This window comes from Lepidothrix coronata, unplaced genomic scaffold (genome assembly GCF_001604755.1).
Source record: "Lepidothrix coronata isolate B3197 unplaced genomic scaffold, Lepidothrix_coronata-1.0 Scaffold125, whole genome shotgun sequence".
In the NCBI taxonomy this organism is placed as follows: Eukaryota; Metazoa; Chordata; class Aves; order Passeriformes; family Pipridae; genus Lepidothrix; species Lepidothrix coronata.
Genome location: NW_016690305.1, coordinates 1,771,335 through 1,798,378, shown reverse-complemented (window position 1 = coordinate 1,798,378; position 27,044 = coordinate 1,771,335). Strand labels below are relative to the sequence as shown.

The 27,044-nt window shown below is 50.0% G+C and overlaps 1 protein-coding gene across 1 annotated transcript; it reads left to right on the top strand.

The window, feature by feature from the left end:
* Nucleotides 1-4,741: 4,741 nt before the first annotated feature.
* On the top strand, nucleotides 4,742-26,577 carry PCCB (propionyl-CoA carboxylase beta subunit). Its single transcript, XM_017826187.1, has 15 exons — nucleotides 4,742-4,936; nucleotides 6,790-6,909; nucleotides 8,400-8,468; nucleotides 9,671-9,727; nucleotides 12,361-12,474; nucleotides 13,126-13,236; nucleotides 13,564-13,672; nucleotides 14,575-14,695; nucleotides 18,068-18,149; nucleotides 19,940-20,063; nucleotides 21,280-21,387; nucleotides 24,124-24,224; nucleotides 25,331-25,429; nucleotides 25,600-25,693; nucleotides 26,320-26,577. Exons 1-15 carry the CDS (start codon nucleotides 4,742-4,744, stop codon nucleotides 26,439-26,441), a joined length of 1,626 nt encoding a protein of 541 aa, XP_017681676.1. The 3' UTR covers nucleotides 26,442-26,577.
* The last annotated feature ends 467 nt before the right edge of the window (nucleotides 26,578-27,044 follow it).

Sequence of the window (27,044 nt, the reverse complement as noted above, 5' to 3'; positions counted from 1 at the left end):
AGGACCTTTTGACTTTTTGGCTGCTGTTGTAAATCAAGCTGATGTTTTTGCAGGGGTATAATGAACTTGTTCCTTTTGCTAACAGACATCCAGGGCTCCAACATGTGTATTCTTGGGGTTGTAAGTGATGCACTGGGGAAAAATATCTACTTGAATTTCATCTCTCTGTGGTCCTTCACTGACTCTTCAGTCAAGCATCATAACTCTTGTTAACCAAATCACTTGGGCTCACCAGGAACTTGCACCTTACTAGGTCCCTCTTCCACATCTTTCCCAGCTGTGATAAACAGAACAGGTCCCATCTCAAGGAACAGAAGGTGTCCCAGGTTAAATGGTTTCACTGTGAAAATTTACTTTTCACTCTTTCCCAAACAGCTGTTCATTCATGACAGGACCTTCCTTTTAATCTAATGACAACTTAGTTTCAAGAGCTCTTAATCAGGGACATTCTCAAAGGACATCCAAGTAATTCTATGAACAGAATCTCCCTTTTATTTTACATATTTGACTTCACTAAATAAAGCCCCTTGATTTGCACAGCAGGAATCTCTGTACAAGATCTCTTCCAACTCCTCCCCCGTGTGTCCAATTTATTTATGTGTTTGTAATTCTGGGATTTGGTTGGGTGTGGCTTTTGTTGGTTGGTAGGATTTTTTTGCATTTTGCTTTGTAATTTGTATTGGATTTACAGGTTCATAGTTTTCTTAAATCTCTTAATGCTTGCTTTAAAAACTGACATTGCAAGAGCCACCCGCCATGGGAGTTCTTAGCAAGAGACTTTTAAGTGAGTTATCTCTGAAGGATCTTATAACACTGAGGTGAAAACAGTTTGGTCCTGGGGATGTGTTAGTGTTAATGATTTATTCTTTAACTTAATCTTCTACTCTTTGGGGTGAAACAGGACCTCCAATGTATCCAGTAAACATCCAAGTAAAATGTGCAAGTTAAAACTAGGGATTTTGGCACAGAAATCTTTTCAAGTTCCGTTGCACTGAATTCAGATGAAAAAACAAACAAAAAATATTGAGTTTTTTCTGTTGTATAGTCTGAGTAATCCCTTTAATCTTGACTTGTCTCATTGCCAGAATCTCTGGCGTGCCTCCTTTTCCTTGCGTATTTTAAAAAGTATTTACTAGTTTTCATACTTCCAGCAAGTTGTCCCTAAAAGTATTTTGGCCTCTTCAGTCTGTTTTTTTAACATGTGACCTGCAACTGTTGACAATTCTGTCTCCCCCTCTACTCCTCTATTGGGCAGAACTTCAGCTACCCCAGGAATGCCTCTTGCCTCTGCTGCCTCCCCTTGTCATGCCAACCTTCCCTTCCAGGGCGGGGGCTTTGTGAAACCTCCCGGTTCCCAGAATGCACATTTCCAACCTCCTTGGTGTGACCCATGTTCTAAACAGCAGTCAGTTTAATTTCTGAGGCTGCATGATTGCACTTCACATTGCCTTTCAATGAAGAAGCTGCTGCAGCCAGCCTGGAGGACACTGAACCCACCTGGAGCACACAAGGATTCCCACTGAGGGATGGTGGAGGCTTCAGCTTCAAACATCCGTGGGCTGCTTTCTGCTTGGGCTGGTTTGTGACCAGGAGAAGCCACAGTTCCTGGTTTCTGCCCAAGCCTGCCTGGGGAGGGTGAAGTGCTGTTTAGCTGCTGCAGAGGAGCAGTTATCTCACAGATAGGTCAGGAATGCACTGACATCCTGCAGTTACTCTGGCTGGGGCTGAAACAGCCTCATGCTCTGTAGGGTGTGGGCTGAGGTACTTGGGGCCTTCCTTGTCCTGGCCTTCACTGACAGGATCTCCCTGGGCCTTTGTGCCTACAGGCAGAGGCAAGGAAAGGGCTCCTGGTAGGGACTGAGTCAGCAGTTTCTGAGAGAGCTGGACACTTGTTCTGAGGGTGTTGGTACAAGGTGAGCCAAGTGTGTGGAGAGGGCTGGTAGTTGTCATGGTGAGGCCACTGTCATCTTGGAAAGGTTGCGGAGATCTGGGAGCTCCCCGGTGGCTGGGGAAAGGCTGGAGTTGTGCCCATCCACAAAAAAGCGGGACTGTAAGGCTGCCAGCCTCAGTTCAGTCTCTGAGGAAAAACATGGTCCAAGTCTTCTTGGGTGCCTTTTGTGGGCACATGGAGAAGGTATGTGGGAATAGCCAGCATAGATTAACTATGGGAATCATGTGACCTACCTCAGTGCCTCCTGGTGATGAGGTGGTGGGTTCTGTGGATGAGGGAAGGGCAGTGGATGTCCTCTGGCTTAACCTGAACAAGGTTTCTGACAGGATCTCAGCTGTGTCCAGGTTGGGACATCATGGGGAAGAGGGAGAGCATGATGGTGAGGGGCTGGAGCACTTCCCCCAGGAGAGGCTTAGGGACTGGGCTCTGTCTTTGTTAGGCTGGAGATGACTGATTCCAACAGGATGAGGTTCAACAAGGCCAAGTGCCGGGTCCTGCACTTTGGCCACAACAACCCCCTCCAGCGCTACAGGCTGGGGACAGAGTGGCTGGAGAGCAGCCAGGCAGAGAGGGACCTGGGAGTTGGGATTGACAGGAAGCTGAACACGAGGCAGAGTGTGCCCAGGTGGCCAAGAGGGCCAATGGATCCTGGCCTGGATCAGGAACAGTGTGGCAGTAGGAGCAGGGAAGTGATTCTTGCCCTGGACTCAGCGCTGGTGAGGCCACCCCTGGAGTGCTGTGTCCAGTTCTGGGCCCTCAGTTCAGGAAGGACACTGAGGTCCTGGAGCAGGTCCAGAGAAGAGCAACGAGGCTGGGGAAGGGACTGGAGCACAAGTGCTGTGAGGAGAGGCTGAGGGAGCTGGGGCTGTTCAGCCTGGAGAAGAGGAGGCTCAGGGGAGACCTCCTCACTCTCTACAACTCCCTGACAGGAGGGTGTAGCCAGGTGGGGGTCGGGCTCTTCTCCCAGGAACCAGCAGTAGGACAAGAGGACTCAGTCTCAAGCTGTGCTGGGGAAGTTTAGGTTGGATATTACGAAAAAATTTTTAGAGAGAGTAATCAGACTCAGAGAGAGTAATCAGACATTGGAATGGGCTGCCAAGGGAGGTAGTGGATTCACCGTCCCCAGGAGGTTTTTAAGGTGAGACTGGATGTGGCATCAGTGCCATGGTCTGGTAACCACAGGGGTGTTGGATCAAGGGTTGGACTGGATGATCTCGGCTGTCTTTTCCAACCTGGTCGATTCTATGATTCTGTGACTTGGGGGACATCCCAATAGCTGCTTTCTGGTATTGGAGAGCCCATCTTTGTCCCCTCACTAACCCCTCTGACTGGAGAGTGTAGTCAGAGGACAAGGGCAGCTGTCCCCAGGTGGAACAGGGCAGGTTGGTACTGAGTAGAAGGGGTGGGAGGGGAATCAGTTTCCCTATGGGGCCAGTCAGGCTCTGAAACCAGGACTGGGAAAGGTGTGCCAGCCTCTGGCCCTGCAGACTTTTAAACCCAACTGACAAAGCCCTGGAAATCTGGTATGAATTCAGTGCTGTGTGTGTTGTGAGTAGGAGGCTGGACTGGAGCCCGAGAGCCCTTCCAAAACGAGTCATTGTACAGCAGCTTGGATATGCTGCGTAATCCAAGAATTCCCATTTTGGGAGATTCCTCAGCCTTACCCTTGTGGTATCTGCAGGGCCGCGCTCGTGTCCCACGCTCGGTGCACGGACGCGTCGGGCAGCACTGCCCCGGCCCTGCCGGAACGGGGGGCCGTGTGTCGGGGGCCGTGTGTCGGTGACCGTGTGTCGGTGGCCGTGTGTCGGGGGCCGTGTGTCGGTGACCGTGTGTCGGGGGCCGTGTGTCGGTGACCGTGTGTCGGAGGCCGTGTCGGAGGCGGAACAATGCTCTGAGCACAGGTGGCTGCTCGCAGGCCGGAGCAGCCTGGAGCGATGACATCAGATGTGTGGATTGCGGATCACCGCAGGGAGGGCCCCGTGCGCTGCGTATTCCCCAGCCCCGGCCCGCCCCCTGCTCGCGGCTCGGGGCTGGCCTGGGCCCTGCCCGGCTGTGCAGGGACAGGAGCCAGAGCGCCTGGTCACGGGAGGCGGCGGACATAGCCCGTGTCACAGGGACTGTTTTCGTGATCAGTCCTTTCTGGCGCTCGGAAGAAAGAGGGGACCGCTAATCTTGCGGGCAAACACCTCTGGTTGCTCTCCCCACTCGTGAAACGCCACAACGGCGTCTCCTACGCACACACGGGAAAGGGGCGAAAGCTGATGCATTTTCACGTTGTTTTGTCTGCGCGATGACAACAGCGATGAACGGCCCGGCCGAGGAGGGCTGGGCTCGGTACCGGCCTGCGCGGGGGCCGGGGCTCCCGGAGCGGGGGCAGGGCCGTGTCTGTGCCCGGGGCCGCCGTGTCTGTGCCCGGGGCCGTGTCTGTGCCCGGGGCCGTGCCTGCGGAGCGGGCCCGTGTCTGTGCCCGTGTCTGTGCCCGGGGCTGTGTCTGTGCCCGGGGCTGTGTCTGTGCCCGGGGCTGTGTCTGTGCCCGGGGCCGTGCCCGCGGAGCGGGGCCGTGTCTGTGCCCGGGGCCGTGTCTGTGCCCGTGTCTGTGCCCGAGGCCGTGGCCGCGGCCGTGTCTGTGCCCGTGTCTGTGCCCAGGGCCGTGCCCGCGGAGCGGGGCCGTGTCTGTGCCCGTGTCTGTGCCCGGGGCCGTGTCTGTGCCCGGGGCCGTGTCTGTGCCCGGCGCTGCCCGTGTGGGCCGGGGCGGGGCGGGCGCGCAGGCGCCGCTGGGCTGTGCGGGCCATGGCGGCGGTGCGGGTGCTGTGCCGGGCGGCGGGGCCGGCCCTGCCCGTGTCCGCGTCCGTGTCCGCGTCCCTGTGCCTGTCCCGGGCCTCCTCGGGGGCCCGCCCTCCCCCCGTGCCCCAGCGCATCGAGGAGAAGCGCCGCGCCGCGCTGCTGGGCGGCGGCCAGGCCCGCATCGACGCCCAGCACAAGCGGGTGAGCCGCGGGCGGCGCGGGAACGGCCCCGGCACGGCTGGGAGCGGAGCTGCCGGGCCACGGGCAGGCGGGACCGTGCCCCTCAGTGCCCGGCACGGCTGGGAGCGGTGCTGCCAAGGAGTGGCGTCCCAGGGGTCCCGGGACAGGCAGGAGCGGTGCTGCCAAGGAGAGGTGTCCCAGGGGTCCCGGGACAGGCAGGAGCGGTGCTGCCAAGGAGTGGCGTCCCAGGGGTCCCGGGACAGGCAGGAGCGGTGCTGCCAAGGAGAGGTGTCCCCGCGGGCCCGGGACAGGCAGGAGCGGTGTCCCCGCGGGCCCGGCCGGGCCGCTCCGTGCTGGGGACCCTCGGGGCAGCTGCAGAGGCCCCTTTCTAGGGAACTTTGCTCAGGAGGCGTCAGACACTGCAGTGCCTGGAAGCCCGGGCAGCAAAAAGAACAATTCCGGTGCTAGTACCTTTACCTCAGGGTGCTCTGTAATGTGCGTGTGGGGGTAGCGGACACAGAAATGGCAAGTTATGCCTGCCGTGGGATGGTAAGTTCTAGCTTAATGCTGCCCAGGGTTTGGAATCACCATCCAGCACAGTTTCATCTTTACACTGCTCTTACAGATGTAAGCTGATCTTCTGAGGGATGAGAGCAAAGAGTAGAGGAGTGGAAATAAGGTAAAGACAGATGGGAGGGATGACAACAGCTGGGTCTTTAATCTCCCGCCTCTGTTCAGGATGTGGGCAGTGCTGGCTGGAGTGACACACAGAGGTTTCCTATTTGTGTTCATTGTTTCTTGCTGGGATACCATTTGGGTTTGGTGCAAGGCCCCAGTGGTATCACAATGACTTGTAGGCACCAAGGAGGTGGGAATGGCCATTCCCGTGAAGGATCAGTCCGTGGTCAGTGTCAGCAGTTTCCCTCTCACATATACAACATCTGAAGAGGGTTCATGCTCACTGAGTTACGTCCAGGACACTGACACACAATAAACAAGCGTTTCTGCCTGTCTAGGGCTCTCAAACAGCTTATGTTTTATATAAATTAGATCTATGGCTCACCTTAGGCCTTCCTGCCTTTGCTGGTTTTCATAAACTTTTTGGCCCACTGGTCAGATGTTTTGTAGAGAGCCTGAGCTGTGTTTTAATGTCCTGTTGGTGCAGAGTCACACCATCCCCTAAGGAAGACAATCCAGGTGCCCTCCCTTTGCAGACAGATGCTTACCCGGGTTGGCAGTAACTTTACTGGAAGCTGAAGATATAAAGAACTTTGCAGTCCTCTGTTGCTGCATGCCACTGAGTAAGGGATTTGCATATCTGGTCAATTCATGGAGTTCTTGGCCCTTGCCCTGCTTGTGCCCATAGCAGTGTCCAGCAGCAAACAGCACAAGAGGGTTTTGTCAGAAGATCCCTGCAGGCTGTCATACTTCCCTTTTCCTCTCATTCACTGCAGTCCAATGTGGAGCGTGGTGAATTGAGCCCTGAGCAGTTGGGAAGGACTGGTTTAGCTGTGGAAGGGCTCCATGGTTAAGAATAGAACAAAGGCCTTAATAGCAGCATTTAAATGTGTAGGCAAAAATAGCCGTGATGCTTTTATATCTTGTTGAAAAGTCTCTGAGATTGTTTCCTTTCTCCTGTGGTGGTGCTGGTCCAACAGTCAGCCTTCTTTTCAGAGTCTGGCTTGCATTATGTTTGTTTTTCAGGAGGATAATCACTATATAGGCCATTTCCAGCTTTGGGGGCCTGCAGTTGCTTAATGGGCCCGATGTAGCAGATAAGTGAGGCTCTGTTTGATTAAACTGCATCTGCTGGGGGTCAGCAAACAGCCAGAACCACCTGATGGCTCCGTTAATTGTTGCTTGCTCTGTTGCAGGGAAAGCTGACAGCAAGGGAACGAATTCTGCTGCTCTTGGACCCCGACAGCTTTGATGAATATGACATGTTTGTGGAACACAGATGTGCTGACTTTGGGATGGACTCTAGTAAGAATAAGGTACTTTTATCTCCTGTAACTCTTGTTTCAGTGTCCTGTGCCCTGCAGCCAGCCCACTGGTTGAAAATGGGCGTGCAATTTCTTTTGTTTGTTTTGTTTTCTTTTCATTTACGAATTTGTTTTGCAAATTTGCTTTAATTACTCTCAGTTTCCATTTAACAGCTTACATAGTTTACTTCTCCGTTGTTTAAACTTGATCCTTTTTTTACAGGGTCACCTGTTTGGTTCTAATGCCTCCCTGAGTATTGTCTTAGGTTCATATTTTAAACAGTAGAGGAGGCTGCAGAGCTTTGTTGGTGCTCTTCACATGGGATTCCTCCCACAGAGGGAAAATCCATGGCTCCCCAAAGTCTCTCACCATAACATGAAAGCGAGGAGCAGGAGAGCCCTGAGTGTGACAAGAGGGTTAATGTCTTCCTTGTCCTTCAGAATTCCCCTTTCAGAGAGCTGCACCTTGTGTTTGCAGAGCCCAGTTTCACAACAGCTGACCCAGCTGTGGCCAGTGAGCTGGAATATTAGTTTAGCATTGAATTTCCCGGAGTTCCTGGAACTTTCTGAGGGAGGGTAAGACTTGTGCTGCCATCCAGGCTGCTCTGTGAACTGCCTGGGCTGTGGGACCTGGCTGGCAGTGCGGGGCTGTTTGCTGCTCTCTGTGTGCCAGGAGCCGTGGGCTGGGAGCAGAGCTGTGTGTGCAGCCTGGGGACTGTCCCCAGGCAGGTGTGACCCTGCTGGGGACAGTCCTCAGGCAGGTGTGACCCTCCTGGGGACAGTCCTCAGGCAGGTGTGACCTTCCTGGGGACAGGCCACCTTGGGATAAATGGCCTCAGAGTGGGCCCTGCACCAGACACTTTTCTTTTTTCTTTTTTTTTCTCAATACCAAACAAAAAACATTTCGGTGCCTGAAATTCCTTGATGGCAGCCCAGTAAAGTTTCTTTTCTGGTGTTTTCTTGAAAGACTTCTGTATATTTTCTTTACTAGAAAGTGAGGCAACATAGACTGAGCACATTTTAAGACTCAGAGGCTCCATTTCCTCTTCCACCTCTTTCTTCTTCCATTATTTACAGAGTGAAAAATGAGTGACTGTAATTATATTTTTTGACCTTTCCAGGTTTGTTTTTTATCCTGTATCAAAACCTCAAAGATTTATGTGCTGTGTCCATTCTTTCAGAAACATCAGGTCCTAATAAAAGGCACGTCCTGTCTCTAAGGACGTGATTGCCTTGACTCCAGATGTGCTGAAATTTGAAGGGAAACTGCTAAATGCACTAATCTTTACACTAATACACAACAAATAGGATGTCACTTCTAGCTTTCCTTTTCAGGGCTGGGGAAGATCCCTGTGGAGCCCCCACTGCAAGCACAGAAGGCCAGTCCTCTCAGGGAGCCAGCCAGTCTTTGGTTTGGCTGGGGCTGAGTTTGTGGGGTTTGTGGTGGCCATCACTGCTGCCTCGCTGTTCCTGTTGACCCTCTGGAATTGCTCTCTCTGCAGTACCCTGGGGACAGTGTGGTGACGGGCCGGGGGCGCATCAATGGCAGGCTGGCCTATGTCTTCAGCCAGGTATGGCTTTGCTGCTGGTTGTGAATAGCATGGACTTGTCCTCTGAAATAAAGTCCCACTAGTTCAGTGTGGCCATGTAGCAATGCCCCTGTTTGCCTGCTAGCTGTAAGCATAAGCTAGACCTAAGATCTAATGAGTTGGACCTAAGGTCCTGTGGGAGGAAGAAGGGCACCCTCAGCCGAGAAGAACCAAAAGAGCTTGTGACAGATAGCTTGTAAATAGATAAAATACGCTTTTTATGTTAAAATATAGTTTTTATATTAAAATTTAAAAAAATATTTTAGAGGAAACACCAGAGGCAGAGACCTATCTTGGTTAGCATTACCACTGTGAAAGAAAGGCTTTCTTTCAGCTCATTGGTAAGTGCTGCTCTGTTCTGGGCCACAAAGTAGCCTTTGTTCTGTTTGCCCTTATGGCCACAGTGGCTGTTGCTGTGTGACCTTGGAGCCAGTGGTGCACCCTGCCTGTTTTGTCTTGGCTGTGTGGTTCTCCCAAGGAGGGACACTGTTGTGTGGGCCTGAACTTCAGAGAGGGGCCTGACACAAACCTTGGTTTTACAGGAACACAGGGAGCACTTTTTATATTAAAAGCATTTAAAAGTGCCCCTTCCTGATATACCCCATTCTTTTTGTATTTATATTTAACGACCTTTTCCCCATCCAAATTCAGCTGCCCCCTGAGATGCTCCTTCCTCTTTGGTTCAGCTGCTAGTCATAGTTGAGCTGTTGTCTGCTTTTAGGGCTTCTTTGAGAGTGAGACTCAGTGGGAATGCACCAGAGAACCTCACCACAGGTTGGCTCTGGGCTCTGTTGGTGCCAGGAGGTGTAAATGTCCCCTTTTCCCTCTGGATCAGTCCAGGGCCTCGTGTTGCTCATTAGACAGAGATCTTGACTTCAGGCCATGGGTAGCACCAACAGTCAGTGTTGGCTGACACAGCCCCCAGAGCCCCCCTGAAAGATCAATCAACTCTTGACATAACTCATGAATACAGAATGGTGACACGTGGTCAGGTTTTTATTATTTTATGAAAGGAGGGTTGGATTGATCTGGGTTGATCTCCAGGCTGCACTGAGGGAGTCAGTTGTTTTGGGGCAGCACACCAAACACAGAGCACTGTAGGACTGTGTGGTTTACTTGCAGTATTTGACAGCATTCTACTGAAATGATTCTTTTCCTAATCTGGAAATTTGCTTTTCCTCCAGGATTTTACTGTGTTTGGAGGCAGTTTATCTGGAGCTCATGCCCAGAAGATCTGCAAGGTAATACTTCACTGGGGAAAATAACCCAAAAAATTGCCAACGTCCTCTTTTCAGTCTCGTTGTGATAATGACTTGGGTGCCAGTGTTTTGTGACTGACTCTGGTGCCATGGCAGCCTGACCACGCCTGTGTCCTCCTGTCAGTTCAGGTGGGAACACACAGGAGGGCAGGAAGGTACCCTCTGGAAGCTTTTCCAGGGTAAGAGAGCTTTTCCAGGTAACACACACTGTGTTGAAATTAAGTTGTGCTACAAAAGACGAGAGACTTGCTAAGTACAAATATAAATTAACTAGTCACTACTGGAGAGATGTGGAATGAGCTGGGAGCAGCTTTTTCCTATAAACAGTGGGATGTGGAAGTGTACAATATTTATAAAAAGCAAATGTAACCAGTAAACAGTCTGGAGATAAACATTTTTACAACTCGGAGGTCACCTTGATCCTCAGAGCTGCTGTTATCAGGCACTTGTGGCTATTTATTCCTGTTTGGCTGCTTGTCTCCCTGGAAAAGCTGCTGTTTGAATCCCAGGGCTGGGGACACAAGAACTTATTCATGCCTGAGTGTTGAGTGCTGTGGGCTGGAAAAGCTTCCTGAGTTTTCTTGCTGTGGAATCAGAAACAAAGATTTTTGTGCACAAGGCCTTTTCTCCTGTGGAAATAACTAATTATTGGCATAGGCACCTCAGCAGTGAGGGGTGTAAAAATTGAAAACACAAAGCCTTTGGGCTAGATAAGAACAGCTTGGCTTTACCAAGCCTTAATATTGGGAAAGACTTGAATTATCCTTTCACATGGGAGCTTTGAGTGTCTGTATTGGGAAGGGATGGTATGGGATGGGATGTTTTCAGCTGTTTTCTTTGATCTCTTATTTCTAAAGCAGCAGGGAGAGTGCTGATCACAGAACTAGGGAAAAGTGTGAGTCCTTGCTGCTTGGTGCTGTTCCTGGTGAGCATCAGTGTCAGTGGTGGGCCCCAGAGTCTGAAGGCTCTGGATGCATCAGTTGCTCTGGGCCTCAGTCTTTGTGTGTTTTAGGATGAACTTCACTGTCTAGAAAGGCCTTGAAATAAATAAATAATGCGTAAATAAGCCCCTGAGAAACAGCACAAAGTGTCAGTGAACTTGTTTCACTAATCTGCCCTAACAGGACAACAGGCTTTCTAGGAAGAAGCAACACATGTCAGCTCCAGGGATTTTCAGTAAGGCATTTGCTCATTGCCTGTGTAATGTCCCTGTCAGCAAACGAGGGTAGTCTTGGCTCACAGACTGCTTGCAGTCCACATGGATCTGTTGGAAATTTGGGATTGCATTTAAATTGTGAAGCCATTCTGTGTGTCTGCCACCAGGATATTTCAGCTTTTAAGCAGACATTAGGATACAAAGCAGCAAGAACCCCCGTTTTCCACAGAATGACAGCTCGTAGGAACAAACCACTCTGGAACGACAAAGAACCATGTTCAGGCTGGAATTTTGGGCACTAGTGGCTTGGGTGGGACTTAGTATGGTTTCTGTGTTTCTAGGCAATATAAAATTCAAGGTTGATGCTACAAGCACTCTGAAAGACAGGACTGGAATTGTAAAACTCTTAGTAAGTTTAAGATTGTCTGAAATAGGATACGATTTTGTAACAGTGGTTGAAAGGGCCAAGAGTGGGCAGGGAAAAGCAACTTGGAAATTCAGAATGGGGATTGACTGACCACGTGTGATTCTACAGAAGGTTATTTAGGAGCTGAAGCAGAGCTTGATGTTAAAACAGATCTTAACATAATGTGCTAGTGATGTAGTGTTATCAAAATGGCAAACATCTTACTGGAATCCAATAATCGGGAATAGTTTATACAAGGAATGTAAGGAATTCAATCCTCCCACTTAAGCCTCTCTTTGGAGTATTGTTTGTGATCTTGAGGCAAGTAACCAAAATGATCAGACCTCAAAAAAAGGATGTAGAGAGATCAGTGTGACTGAGTGAATGGTGCTTGGCCTGGAACTGTGAAGGGGAATGTGAAGGCTGAAGACTTGGGGTTTTTGAATGTTCCCAAAGGTGAAGGCCAGGCAGGAGTTAACTGCTCTCCCTCACTGCTGCAAAGAAATGGAATGTTTCTGAATTTCCGGAGCAAAGATTTAGTTTAGTCTTCCCAAAGAACTTGTAAGAGGGATAATCAAGCATTAGAATATAGTGCTTAGGAGATTACACATCACCACTGCAATAAACTTGGAGGATCAGATTAGACATGGATGAGGTTTAGACATGCTCTGCGTTTAAGGTGCAGAGCAGGCCCCCTGTGAACAGGGATGGATTGGCCCTCTCTGGTCCAGCTCCTGTGACTGAGTCACTCACAGAGCAGTGTCCCTTTGTGCATCACCCAAACCCAGTGCTGAGTGTGGAGGTGCAGGGCTGGCAAGGCAGAGAAATACTGAAGGTCCTGGGAGGGATTCACGGTGTGTCTTGTCACCTCCAGTCTGACTGAGGCCAAACGTGAACTTCAGGGAGAGCTGGAGACTGGGAGTTAATGTGAATAAAGGAGAAGCTGAGCAGGCACTTCAGATCCTGCCACATATGGGGTTTTTTTCTCGGGGATGCACATTCTGGGGTTTGTTGCTTTGGGGTCGGTAAGGAGGGGTTTGTGTCCATCCCCAGATCATGGATCAGGCTGCCATGGTGGGAGCCCCCGTGATTGGGCTGAACGACTCCGGAGGAGCCCGGATCCAGGAGGGAGTGGAGTCCTTGGCAGGCTATGCAGACATATTCCTGGTGAGTGGGCTGCTGGGTGCCCAGGGAGCTTGGCACCCATGGAGATGGACAAAGTCTGTCCCTACTTGAGCCTGTTTGTAAGTAAACTTTAGGTTATCCCTCTGTTTCAGCCAATGGCTAAAGCAGCTCGTGAGACCCAGACCTTGGTTCTTTTCTTGGCTCTGGGCAGATCACTGAGCTGCTCAAGTCCATGTGTTAAACAAGGGTGATGCTGAGCCCTGCAAAGCTCTGTGGTCCAAGGAGAGGCTTTGGTCAGGAGAGACAAAGAACAGGCAATTTGTTTAATTGGAAGACAGTCACAAACAACTATTTAACTTTTTGGTTTACATCTAAATTATCAATTGCCTGTATCAGGATGGAATTTCTTTGAACATTTATGAGCTTGAGAAAGGTGGGCACCATAATTCAGGGTTTTGTTAGGGAGTTGTGACCCCCCCTCCAGCTGTCCCTGTGTCTCCTCTGCAGTGCAGGAGCAAAACAGAAGCGACAAAATCATTTGGTTTCCACTTGCATCAAGGCATTGCCTCCAGATATTTGTCTCCCAGGAAATAAAACAATTCTGTTTATGACTGTGAATTTCTGCAGACTCTGGGCACAGATATAAAGATGCACTTTGCTGGTAAAACCAGATGTCTTTTTTTCCTATTGCAGAGAAATGTTCTGTGTTCTGGGGTGGTTCCCCAGATCTCCCTCATCATGGGTCCCTGTGCTGGTGGAGCTGTGTATTCCCCTGCCTTAACTGATTTCACATTCATGGTCAAGGTAAGGGTGGAGATGCTGTGCCAGGACCTGCTGCTGGGGACCTTGTCAGACACCAACTCACCACGTGGGAACGGGTGTTTTTTGAGGTGGTCTCTTGCTTTGGATCAAGTTTATTTTGCATGAAAAGGCAAGAAATGCTTTCCCAAATAGCTTGAGGATAATTGCATTTTTAGTGGATTTTTAATGCAATGCAGGACTTTTAAGAAACTTTCCCTCTGTTCTGCTCTTATTCTGGGGAAAGTCTCTGGAGACTGTGGCTGTTCCCCTCGTGCTTTTCAGCCTTGGCTCTTGCATTCCCTGTGGGTTTCTGCTTTTCCCCCTGCCCAGGACACATCCTACCTGTTCATCACCGGCCCTGATGTGGTGAAGTCTGTCACCAATGAAGATGTCACCCAGGAGCAGCTCGGGGGGGCCAAGACACACACTGCTGTGTCTGGTGAGAGCTGGGGCTTCCTTAAGGGCTGATTGTGTTCACAGGAATGACAGAGGTGTTCTGGCTAAACTGCTGATTGGCTCATGCAGAGTAGTCTGAAGTGATAAAGCTCTGCTTAAGAACAAGTTCTTACTCTGTATGTGGCTCTCTTGAGGGTCTGTTTTAGTAATGGAACACTAAACAGGAAAAGTGGGAGTGTGGGAGAGGTCTGGGATTTGGAAGAGAAAGTAGCAAATCCACAGAAGATCCTACAAGTGGGAAGACTGTCAAAGGGCAGGGCTTAGCAAAGCTGGCCTGGGGTGGGGTTTTTATTTGATTGTTCTCCAGAAATTTGCATGAGTTGAAAGGTTCTCAACAGTCCCTTGTTTGCTCACAGACGGGATTGAAGTGCTCAGCTCCAAAGGAGAGGCAGTGTGAGATGGAGCACTTCTTTTCCTCATTTTGTCCCTCTGGGAAAACTCTGAGTCATGAATCTTCTCACGGCTCAAATGACTGTGGGATCTCAAATTCTGTGTGAACTGAGCTGATGATGAACCAAAACCAAACACACAGATGCTGCCCAGATCCAGCCATTGTAAAAAAATTGTGGTGCTCAAGTGCAGCACAGTAACCTGAACAGAATTCCAAGAAGGCTGGACCCAGCTAGGCTGTGACAGCTGATAAACCACTTCACATTATTTTAAACATGAGATCAACAATCCAGACCTGTTACAGAGGAAGTCTGATATAGCCACACATTTTCTAGGTATTTTTAGCTGGTCAGATTTGGTGGCTTAAGGCTCCCAATTATTCATGGCTCAGGTTTAAAAATTTTTGCTGTGGCTTTTTTGTATCTTTATTGGTATACATTTGAAAAGGAAACCTTGCACAGTAATTTCTGAACCTGCTTTGCTGTTTCTGTGCAGGAGTTGCCCACAGAGCCTTTGAGAACGACATCGATGCTCTGCTGAACCTCCGGGAGTTCTTTAATTATTTACCTCTGAGCAACCGTGACCCCGCCCCGGTGTGTGAGTGCCACGATCCCAGGTGAGAGCAGACGGGCTCTGAACACCCAGTGCCAGGGCTTCTCTGGCCCCAGGGGTGCAGAGACACAAGTGCTGTGTGCTGGCACCTTGGCAGTGCTGCCCCGTGGGCGTGGCAGTGTCCCCACACACAGGGACAGCTGTGCTCACTCTGGGCTGGAATTCCCGAGCAGGAATTGCTGTGTGCAGAGCAGGGGGAGCAGCCACCTCTGCACAGGGGGTGCCTGGAAGCAGTGAGTGAGGAGAAAACAGTGAGCACGAGTGGGGAGGCCTCGCCCTGTGTTGTCAGTTGTGTCTGTTGGGTGAGCTCTGCCCGCGAGGGTTGGAGGTGGGGAAGCACGAGGAGGCAGAAGCTTTATGTGTCAGGGACTTGTGGTGGAGCTGACAACGGCACACAGGACAGACCTGCCAGAGGGGAACAACAGTCACCGTGTGAACTTTTATCGGGGCATTTTTCCAGGAGCTGGAGGGACATGGGACACTGAGGGGACAGCTTTGCTGGGACTGCCACAGGCAGAGACTGGCAGGGCAGGAGAAGCATTTTGACCCAAGGTCTGGGTACATCCCCAGCTCAGCCCTTCCCGCAGGGAGCCCTCAGAGCTGTGCCCCTCCCCTGGGTGGGAGTGGCACCTCAGTCTGCCCCTTCCAGTTCCTCACACGTGTGATGTGTCCTGGGGCCTTGCCTGCATGAACATTTCAACGTGGCAGTCGGGGAGGTTATTTCTCTTCATGCCTCACTGTGCTTTTCAGTGGCTTTGCAACAGTTTGTTTGGGGAGATGGTTTTGGGTGAGTTTACAGATCACCTGAAATACTTTGTTCACTTTTGGATGAATAGATTCACCAGTTCCTTTTGGAGCATGGTCAGACAGGTCAATTAGTTACTGGTCATACATTTTTCTAAGGTGTTGATCTCTAGGACTGTTCTGGTTTGGTAGTGATAAACCAAAGTAAATCTCTTGTATTATTTGGTAAGTCTGGGGGGTTATTTCTGAGGTTATCGTGGTCTTTCTAAGAATTCAACAAGCTGTTCTTGGATAATCACTCTCTGTAGACTCGATTATGGTATTTTATTTCATTATAGAAACAACAGTCCATTTTTAAAATCAAGGTACTGTATAACAGGCAGTTTATTTTCTTGTGAGAAGCTGTCAGTTATGTTGTAGCTACTAATGTATAAGAGATTAGCTCGTTATTTCTTAAGGGAGACAGCTTGATACACTGTTAAGAGGATCACAGAATAATAAATGCCATTTGTAGTAAGAACTTCAATTTAGTAGCCTTTATACATGTGAAGACAGATCTAATTGTTAAATTTCCTGGTTTTACAGCAGCACCTCCAATATTTCTCCCATTTGTGGTCCTAATGCATAGATTGGTGTTATTTCATCTGGACATACTGACATCTTAATAGACTCCTTTTGCTTGGGATTGATGTGTTTGATCCTTAGGGTGCTCCAGCCCCAGCCCATTTCTCTAGAGGAATTGCTTTCTTATGGCATCATTTTCACACCACAAAAACTTGCCACAAATTATGCAAATCAGATGTAACCTACCTTTGCCTTCAGTGTGAAGTCCTGAGGCTGGTGGGGCTGTTTGGTGTGTTTGTTTGTCTCTCTAGGTAGGCAAGTTCTTTTTGGTGCTGAAAAATGTCAGTCTTGGCTGCTGAAACGTGGTGGAGTTTTTGTTGCCAGTGGCCTGGGTTCTAAAGGGGTGGAAGTTCCTTCCAGAGGCAAGTTGTGTAATGGTGAATGTCCCCTCCCTTTGGAGGGTTCTGGGTCAGGGCATTTGGTGTGTTCCATGGTGTGATTTTTACCTGCATGTGTAAAAGTTTCAATTTCTGGAGGAGGTTATTGCCAGCTCCTGGAAACCAAGAGCGGTTTCCCTTCTGCACTGAATGAACCCAGTGTCCCTGTGGGTGAGGCTCTGACAGGCTCTGATGAGGAGCAGCAGTTCCTCCCTGCTGTGGGATCTGTCAGAGGCACAGTTCTCAACCCCAGTGGCTCCAGCAGTGAGCTCCAGGTGTCCTCTGTCCAGAGTGGTTTGAAGGAGATTTTCAAACGTGGTATCCTGGGTAATGTCTTCATTTTGATGATGGTTATTTCTTTTAATGCTGTTAGAATTTCCCTCAGCACTCCACAGCACTGTGAATTTATGGGAGCACTGATTTAATTTTTCCACTTTGCTTATCCTGTGGGGCACCACAGGTCACAGGCAGAATCTGAAGCACATCTCTATCTACTTTATGGACAAGAAAGTTTTAGAATCTTTTGTAGGTTGGGGTTTAGTCTGTTAAAGTCAGTTTAATTTCATCAGATTAAGGGTTTTTTGTATTGTTTTATGGAGGCATTTGCCTGCAATACTCGTAATCCTGTGGAAGAAGCAGTTGAAGTGTTGCTGTCCCCTTTATTCCACTAATAGCTGGATCTCTTCCCCTCCCAGGGAGGGCTGTGCCTCTCACCTCGTGGGTTTGAGCAGCACAGACACAGCCATGGGGCTCAGTAAGAGTTTTTGGCTGATTTTGACAAACTGCAGGTCCCTTCCTTCGGTTTTAAATTGGGTGTCCAGAGCCTTGTGCTGTCCTGTTCTAAAGGCACTAAATCATGGCATTGTTACAAGTTATTCAGTAGGAACTCCACAGAAACACCATTTGTAACAAACACGGATCAGTATTTTTATGGAATGGCACAAACATGCTGATCCCTGAAGCCTCAGTGGTGGCTCCTAAAAAGTGACCCCCCCATTGGGACTGTGAGTGAATCCAGTGGCTGCCAGTGCTGAAGGTACTGGGAGCAAGGGAGGAGGGAACTGATGCTGTGGCTGTGACAAGGAGCTGCATGTGAAGTGTGTCACTGTTGAGGGCAGGAACAGCAAAGATGTTTAAATGGAATAAACTGTGTGGATGTGTGTTCCCATCCAGGGATGCCTGGAGGCCGGGGCAGTGGGCGTGGGAAGGTGTCCTTGGCTCAGTGTGGGCAGGGAGGGTCAGTGTGCACTCCTGGGCTGCAGGAGATCAGGGCTGGCACAGGAGCTGCCCCTCAGCTCTGCAGGCTCTGCCCTCCTGCCCTGACACTGGTGCTGCCACTCCCTGTGGCGTGTCCCGTGTCCCAGCAGTGCCCCCTGCAGCCCCACAGCTCCCCAGGGCTGGGCTGGTCCCTGCTGTCCCAGGAGAGCCCTTCCCAAGCACAGGGGCCATGGGAGAGAGAGCTCTCCTTCAGGGACAGGGCCAGGCTGCCCCAGACGGGGAGAACTGGTTCTTTTCCTCTTATCCGAGGAGGTTCCAATGCAGTGTCTGAGAGGTGGGATTACTCACCCAAGGTTGTGGTCCTGGTGTCCACCTGCTCTGGGATGACGTGGCTCCCTCCCCGCTCTCCACAGTGACCGCCCTGTTCCCGAGCTGGACACCGTGGTCCCGAGTGAATCCACCAAAGCCTACGACATGCTGGACATCATCCACTCTGTGAGTCTGCAGGGCTGGGAGCAGAGTGCAGGGCTTGTGTTCTGGGGCTGAATGGCTCTCAGGAACCAGCAGAGCGGCACTGAACAGGCACACTGTGATTTATTTATTTGTTTTAGTCTTCACAAGTGGCTGTTTTTACCTGTTTAGTAGCCGTGAGTAAAGGGACAACAAGAACTGCAGGGGAAACAGATTTTAACACACGAAACAAAAGATTTTAGCAAATGAAAGGAATCCTGAGGTTTGTTTTCAGGATACCCCTGATGCTGCATGCACAGCTGTGCAGGTGAAGGAGGCTGTAGTTCAATTTTCCCTCTGGGGTTGAAGCCCCTTCCCCTTGAGTTCTGTCACTTGCCCTTCCCTGCACCTTGTTCTCTCTGCCTTGAATTCTGGCACTCTTTAATAAAAGTAATAAACTACCCAGAGTGCCTGTGAGGATTTACCCTTCCCTGGTTATGCTGAGAGACAGTTATGTGCACACACTGTACAAGAATATATATTTATTTGTTTAAATTACCAGTCAAGCACTCGGAAACTCCCGAGCTGGTGTTTCATTAAGTGAGGCAGATCTCCGGGGAGGGGGCAGGGAAGGAACATCCTACAATTTTTTAAAAAATATGAAAGCCACTGTATAAATAACAGGTTTTATTAAAGCAATGCTGGTAATTCTCTTGCCTAATTTTGAGTACTTCACTTTCCCAGGTCTAACAACTCAATCCATTATAAACACTGGGCAGAGAACAGGGTTGTAAAAGAAGTTTTATCACCTGAAGCTGTTACAGCCCCTGCAGAGCACCCTCAGAGTCCAAATTCTGAATATTAAAATTCCCAGCTGCTCCTTCTTCCACTGGGATGTTGAGCAGCAGCTGAGCCAGGGTTCCCAGGAGTGACACAGGCAGCTCATCAGCTGTGTTTGTGGGACCTTTACAGTTTCTCTTTGCTTTGACTGTCTCTCCCCACTGTGCATCCAGCCAACACATTCAGTCTGTAACTGGCTGCATTTAGACTCATTTTAGTGCAGAAAGCAAGCTCAGGGTATTTTTAATCTCTGGATCCTTCCATTCTGAGTTTCAGCACTACGTGTACTGAAAGTTAAAAGGTGGCATTTAAAAAAGTCCTGAAGTTAATTAGGAAAAAACCCCCAAACCTTCCCAGGGATTTCGAGAAGTATTAAGGAAAGAAATACTTACATTTTCCACAGCTTTTCCGAGGCTGAGGCGAGGGAGCTGACTGGCAGAGTGCAGCGTGTGGGCACGGCTGGGGCCGGGAATGCTGGCAGGAGCAGCCGAGTGTAGGTGTCGCTGCTGCTCCGTGGATAGCGGGATCTCCGGGATGTGCTCCGTGCGCTGGGGACGGCGCTGGGCAGGGCACACACCCAGCTCCAGCCCCAGAGAGAAGTGCGGCCACCACAGGTGTGCAGAGAGGGATTACAGGGGCCGGGGCCGTTCCTGAGCTCCGTGAGGTGCTGTTTCATCGCTGGAAATTGTTCCTTAAGTCTGCCACTAATTAAGATGTGAGAAGGAAGTTCTTAACATCTGACTTAAAGTTTTAGTTTGTTGTAAGCTAGGAAAAAGGCTCACCACAGTCATAAAGATGTTCTCTCAGGGAAGTGCAGGACTACAGGCTGCAAAGACTAAAAGGTTTCCCTCCCTCCCTTTCTTTCTTTCAAAATTCTGCAAGTTCTGAAATGGTTTAAGAGTTCCCATCCTAAGGTGACAGAGTTTGTGTTTGCCTGTGTATTTATACACCTCTGTCTGTCCTCATAAGGCCCTGCCTGACTCTCACCCCTGCAGATTGTGGATGAGAGGGAATTCTTCGAGATCATGCCATCCTACGCCCGGAACATCGTGGTTGGATTTGCCAGGATGAATGGACGGACTGTTGGGATAGTGGGCAACCAACCCAAGGTGGCATCAGGTCAGAGTGCAGTGTGAGGCTGTCTGCAGTGCCTGTGCCTGTTTGTCTGTGCTGTGCTGTGGAAGGGGATCTGGCTCCAGGGTTGGGTTGGTTTGTGTGCTGTTCCGCTCCTTCTCAGGGCTTTTCCACCACTTTGTCCTGACCCTCATGTGAGCTGTGAGAGCAGGGAGATCTCACTCCCAGGTAATCCAAGAGTGCTGCATCCAGCACACACACGGGGGGGTGGAAGAGCAGCCTGCAATTCACTGGATTAACCACAATCTGGGAACTGCCCCCTTCCTTCCACAGCAGTAAAATCCCTAAAACTCCTCTGCAGGATGAGGGGACTTTTTTTGTCATCTCCCTGGAGCCAGAACAGTGCAAAGCCTTCAGACCCTGAGGTGTGGGGCTCTTGACCCCAAATGGTACAGATCTGAAGGTACAACGTGCAGCTCTAAAGATCACCCTTTTAAACTGTCCAGGGGCTTTGCTTGCTTTGCTCTCTTTAACTCAGTAATTCCTGAAGTGACCTTCTCCAGTCAGAGCTCTATGGTTTACTCCTTGGTTTTAATTCCTGTGGCTTCGTGTTTGGGAAAATCAGATGACCAAGTATGATGTTTCATTCTTTTATTATCCTTACAAGATGTGCCTATCAAGATACAAGACAGAAGGTTTTAATATTAATTTAATCTTCACTTGATATTCTCAATTTTAACAACTATTTTTAATGGTTCACATAGATGCTTTTATACAAAGTTTTTTTTGGTTTAATATAATTGTGCATAATATAATCCTAAATGGCACTGAAACAGAACAGAAACACTTTGCAGCATGTTTACCAAAAATGCTGGTCTTTCTCAAAATATTATTGGACTGTTTAATGTTTTGGGTTTTTTAATGGGGAACTCTGTAAGCTTTCAATACGAAAGACCAATGAAGAGAAAATTACAGAAAAAATATTTTAAATGACAAGATTGTAATTAAACTGCTCTGGTTTGGGACAGAAAGTCTTTGTGCAGAGGAGTTAGAAAAATGAAATCAGCCTTTGAATGTAGCTTGTTCTGTAATCTTAGTTCTAAACCAGGAAAACTTCAGGCACATTATCTCCACATTACCTCCAGATAAGCCTTTCCTTTTTTTTTAAAAAAGACATTACAGCCAAAACAGTGTGATTTTTGAGTTGCCTTGAATTCCTGCAGGTCATTGGTAACACCTTTTTCTGTGTTCTGAACTTCAGGGTGCTTAGACATAAACTCTTCTGTGAAGGGAGCCCGCTTTGTTCGGTTCTGTGACGCCTTCAACATCCCCCTGCTCACCTTTGTGGACGTTCCTGGATTCCTGCCAGGTGAGCCTTGCCTTGCAGGGCACTCCTGGGGCTAAAAACACATTTTAAGAACTGTGAGAAAGCCCTGACTGTGGTAGACTTATATAAGCAGGTTTTCAAATCCCACTCTTTGGGACAGGAACTCTGTATTCTAAATACAGGAATCATCACAAAAGGATGGTGAAATGTGCCAAAAATTGCAGGAAAATTAAATGGTGCCAAACTGTTCTGCTACTGTCACCGTTCTGGGATCCCAGCACGGTGCTGGAGTGACCTCAGGAGAGGGACAGGTCACACAGTTAATGCTGGAATCTCCAGCAGCCTGATAGAGATACTGGGATGACCAGTTTGCCAGGGCCAGGTGTGGGGATATCCTGCTCTGGGAAGCTCTGTCCTGCTGCCCAAAGCTGTGACTGTGGCCTGTCCAAGGCAACAACTGCCCTGCCTGGAGATGCTGCCCTGGCCAGAAGTGCTGGGAAGTTACACTGATTTCTGCATTCCAAGGAGACTCCAGGCCCCTCTGGGTGCTCAGCTGTGTGTTCAGGTGCTGTTTGAGTCCCACAGCTCTGTGCTGGGCACTGTGGCAGCAGAAGGCCCAGCACAGGCTGTGCTGCCCCAGTGCCAGGGAAGGCAGCCCAGCACCCTGTCCTGAGCCCTGGGGGCAGGATGAGGTGAGAGCTGGCACTGCTGGCCCAGGGCAGGGAGCAGTGGCAGCTGTGGCACCATTCCCACATCTGCTCAGCACTGCAGTTACTCAGCTCATACTGGCACATGTTGCTGTCCAGGCTTTGCTGCAGCAGGAGAACCTGCCTCAGCTGCTGCCCAGAGGTGTGACAGGATGGACCTGTGGGGGAAAAGGATGTTCTTGTTGCCACTGACTGTTACCCACAGCCCCCCTGGGCATCTCTGAGAGGTTCTCTTGTGCTCCAAGGCCCTTCTCAGCTAAAAATGCCCATGGTTTAGAGGCTACAGGTGCATGAGGAAGGACAAGGCTGCAGTGAGTTTGCTTTCAGCACAGGCTCTGGGAGCAGGAAGTGTTAACATGACCCCTCAGAAAACAGGCCGTGAGAGGAACAGACACGTTACAGGATCCAATCCATGTCAGAGCTGTTGTACAAACCACTGGTCACCTCGAGGCTCTCCAGCCATCACAGCACTGAAGTGTCCCTGGCCAGCATTCCAGTTCCTGCTTTAACACTTTGGAGCTGGCACGTTTTAACTGTGAGGCAACACCAGAGGGGTCACAGAACCTTCCTCTCCCCCTGTGGGCTCACCTTCCTCCTGTGACCTGGGCCAGGCACCAGCTTGGTTCACTTCAGGGGACACCACAGGAATCCACATTTGGGGAGCTGCTTGGAATCCAGGCACAAGTTAACTCCATACAGCTGATTAAAAGTAGTGACAATATTGCATGATAGTACATTGGTTTGAAAGTACATAAGCAGGAGAAAAGTAAAACAGAGAAAGATAAAGAGAGGAGACCTTAGGCTTGATTGTGATCCTAAATTGTTCCATTTTAAGCAGTTTGGCAAGATTGGCCCATTATTAACATTAGAAATCTCACGTAACAAATTCTGAGGGTGGCATCATCCCATCTCCCTGTCCAGTACAGAACAGAAGGAATCTATCACACTGGCTCGTGGTGGTGCACTGAACATCTCAGTGTCAGTGACCCAAACACCTGAATAGCCCCCAGTTTCATAGGTGTGCACAGAGATGATGACATTTGAGGCATCTATAACCTGTAGCTGGATAAAAACACAGAGTTAGAACAAGTTTGGGACTGACTCTGTGGCTAGAAAAGAGTTTATGTTCATTGGTCATGGGTGCCAGTGTAAATAATTCAAATAACTGAATGATCTTGAAGCACTTTGAGTGACTGACTGTTCTAGATGGGAATTAGAGCCCAGGGTCTGCAAGTGCTCCCCAGCCCCCGAGTGCCCCCAGTGTCCCAGCTGTGCCCAGGCAGGTCCCACTGGCTGCAGGGAAAGGCAAGAACTGAAGTGAAGTGTAGGCAGAAATTATCAGACCCTGAAATCACACTTGAGGGGAAGCATTAAAGCCAAGCCACCAAAGAGACAACCAGGTAAGTTACTGGATCTCACCAAAGAATTTTTACTTAAAATTCTTACATTAAAACCCCCACATCTATTAGATGATCCCAGGTACTCTCAGGAGGTTTCTCATGTGCTGAAAGCAAAAGCCCATAGGTGGATTAAACTGCTGGAGATTGACTGTAGATTTATACCCAGTGGTCTGAAATTCAGAAATGTTAGAAATAAGTTCCATGGGATTGCTGGTTCCAGTGCAGTCAGGTAGCCTGTGTTTGGGACATGTGAATGACTTGCAGTCCTGTTTGCTGCCCATGACCATTCTCCAGAAGCACCTGCTGTGAGAATCCCTACAGAGAATCCCTCTGTCTTTAAGGACCATCAGCTTGGGCTGGCCTGAAGGATGACCAGCAGTGAACCCAGACTGTGTTTCCCACTGCTGGTCACAGGTGGAGTCTGGGAAATGCTGTATTTTGTTCCTAGGGAGGCACCATCTGGTGAGCGTTGCTTTGTGACCTGACACACCTGAGGTGCTGCTCTCGGTCAGAGACTTTGCAGAGCTGCTCAGTATCTTACAGAGGACACTGCCTGGTCTCACCTCCTCCAGGATGTTCACGAGGCTGTGGTGGGGCCAGGTTTGCTGCTGGTGATGGATGATGGGGTTCTGTGAATTCCCTGGAGGGAAATAAATATTTGTCCTTTGTAGGCACAGCCCAGGAGTACGGTGGGATCATCCGGCACGGTGCCAAACTGCTGTTTGCCTTTGCAGAAGCAACTGTGCCTAAAATCACTGTCATCACCAGGAAGGTAAGTTGGGATAATTCCATGGAGATCTTCCAGAGTTCCTGTTTCCACCAGTGGCAGTTTTAGTTCCAGGGAGCCTTGTCTGTGTGTCCCATTGTCACACCTCCGTCTGCCCCACCTGGTAACACCTCTTTGTGTCAGGGTACAAGAGCCCATTTCTTCTATTCCCAGACCTCAGTTCCTTCCTTCCTCTTGTCTCTGCACCCCTCTGAAACCTCCTGTTTCTGCCCTGCTTTCTCCCTGGAATGCCTTCACTCAGCACTGTCCCATGTCACCAGGCCTGTCTCACTAAGGACACACCATCTGCACACAGCAAATCTGCTTTTCTCTCCTCCTGCCCCTTCAGCCTCCTCCTCCAACCCCAGCACTGAGATCTGTCCTCTGCTGTGTCTGCAGGTTTAACACTCATGTGGTGCCTCTTCCTCCACAGCCTCCTGCCACACTCTGCCTCATTTCTTCCTTTCTCTCTGTAAGGTACCTGACACCACGCTCCATAAGCTCTGGGTCCTTACAGGATTAGTCTTTTCCTTGCTCATTTTCTCCCTCCTGCTCATTTTTCTGAGAGGCTTTTGGCTTATCATGGCAAAAAGAAAAAAGAACTTTCCTTTTTTCTCTGCCTTCTCCGATTGTTCCAAGTGTTCCCACGCCGTGCCTGTCAGCCCTGCAGCCCTGCCCTGCCAGGGACTGCACTGCAGGTTGCTCTGCAGTTCTGCAGTGTGTTCATCACTGCTGTCTGGAGCACTTCCAGTTGCAGAGTGGAGCACTGCAGTGCTGCACTCCCTGGCCAGGGAATTCCAGAGGCACCCCGACTGCTGGGTGTGAGTGCATGTGCAGGTCGAGGCTTGCAGGTCAGATACACACTGACCCCTCTGTGCCTGCCCTGGACAATGGTCCTGGTGACCAGCAGCCCCCTTCCTGCCCCCTTGGAGCTCTAGTGGCAGAGGTGTCAGTCCCAGGCGGCTGCTGCAGCAGTGGGGATGCTCATGCTCTCTTGCAGGTAGAGTTCAGCCCCAGTTCTTGTCTCTGGCCTGGCAGAAGCTGCAGGAGGGGTGTAGGCAGTTGCTGCTGTGAGATCCCATCCCAGGAGTGAATCCTTGGTTCTGTTCCAGGCCTATGGTGGCGCCTATGACGTGATGAGCTCCAAGCACCTGAGAGGAGACGCGAACTACGCCTGGCCCACGGCCGAGGTGGCCGTGATGGGAGCCAAGGTGAGCCCAGCCACCCTCCCACCAGGGCACAGCCACCAGCGCCCTCCCAGCACCACAGAGGGGACAGAGGGACTTGCTCTGAGCAGCCCACTGTGGTGGGGAGGGTGGTGAGGCCAGGGCTGCCCTGGCTGTCAGCAGAAGGATGGCCCTGACTGACTGTGCTGTTCCAGGGCGCTGTGCAGATCATCTTCAGAGGAAAGGAGGCCAACGCGGAGCAGGAGTACGTGGATAAGTTTGCAAACCCCTTTCCTGCTGCCACGAGAGGTATGGATGTCTCCCCCACTGTGTCCCCTGCTTGGGTCTCCCAGTGCACACAGCTCTTAAGGAAACCTTTTGCTAATGAACAAGTTATTGAGGCAAGGCCTGAGTCAGAAAGGTGAGGCTTAACCACAGCTTGTGCACGTGAAGGACAAACACATCTAGACACAACACACATCTTCAGCTGGAAAGAGCCTGGTCGAAGGTGGAGACTGCTCTGAAAAGTGCATTTTCAATTTTGTAGATGGTAGAAAGCATCTCACAACTTTTCCTCTGTAGCACAGGTGCTTTTCCAATCTGGTTGACAGCCCTGGATGCAGAGCAGTGGCCTGAAGAAAGGGACAGGATCCAGTTCAGTTATGTGCTCCAGGACACTCTGGAGCAAATTTTTCCACTGTTTTGACCTCTAGCTTTACAGTAGTAACTGCGAATTTAAATTTAAAATTTAAAAATTATTGATGCAGGAATAGTTCCTTTCCAGGCTATTTTAAGTTAATTTGTAACCTATGAATTTACTTATTCCAAATATTGTTTTGATTTTGCTAACTTATGTTACAGCCTAGGTCAGAAGGCCCAGAAGCAAACCCTCCCTGGTTGCTCAAGTTGGTTTCTCCTTGTTTCCAATTTTTCAGGGTTTGTTGATGACATCATCCAGCCTTCCACCACCCGCAGGCGGATCTGCCACGACCTGGACGTGCTGGCCAGTAAATCCCAGGCCAGTCCCTGGAAGAAACATGCCAATATCCCGCTGTGAGGATGAGCAGGGGCTGGCCCTGCAGGGAGACTTGGCGCTCTCTCGTTAATGGAGGTCTGCTTGGCAATGGAAATAGCTCTTTTGGTTTTGATTTGGCTGATAACCATCAATAAATCATAGTATATATTTCATTTAATTCTGAGGTCTGACCAGTTCACCTCTCTAAACCTTTTTGGTGGTTAATAATCAACAGCCCCTGCCGTGCCTGCAGCAGATGAGCTGTTACTAATTGCTCAAGGTCAAACATTCCCTTGGCTCCCTCATTCCATAGGCCCTGAGGCAGAGCTGAGTGACCTCTCCCTGCTGTCAAGATGGGCCCCTGTGCATTCAGGTGTAGCTCCACGTGCATCTTTGGAGTCTGACTCTACTTGCCTGCACCACAGACTCAGAGAGGAGAATCCCGAGTCTGGCTTGCAGGATCCCAGACTAACCTGTTGTGTTCCTCTGCCAGACTGTCCAAGGCACAGCTTTTCCAGGCCAGGTCTCAGAGCTGCAGGCTGGGGCACAGGTGGGAGGCACAGAGAAGGTGCAGCCAGCCCCCTCCTGAAGGGCAAGCAACAAAAAAGGGCACTTCTGGTGGGACATGAAAATCCTTCTCCCTCA

Bases quoted from the DNA above. Each gene is read 5' to 3' on its own strand.
- PCCB (XM_017826187.1), top strand. From the start codon at position 4,742: ATGGCGGCGGTGCGGGTGCTGTGCCGGGCGGCGGGGCCGGCCCTGCCC. The intron at 12,475-13,125 runs GTGAGTGGGCTG...TTCCTATTGCAG, and splicing joins GCTATGCAGACATATTCCTG to AGAAATGTTCTGTGTTCTGG. The intron at 13,673-14,574 runs GTGAGAGCTGGG...GTTTCTGTGCAG, and splicing joins GACACACACTGCTGTGTCTG to GAGTTGCCCACAGAGCCTTT.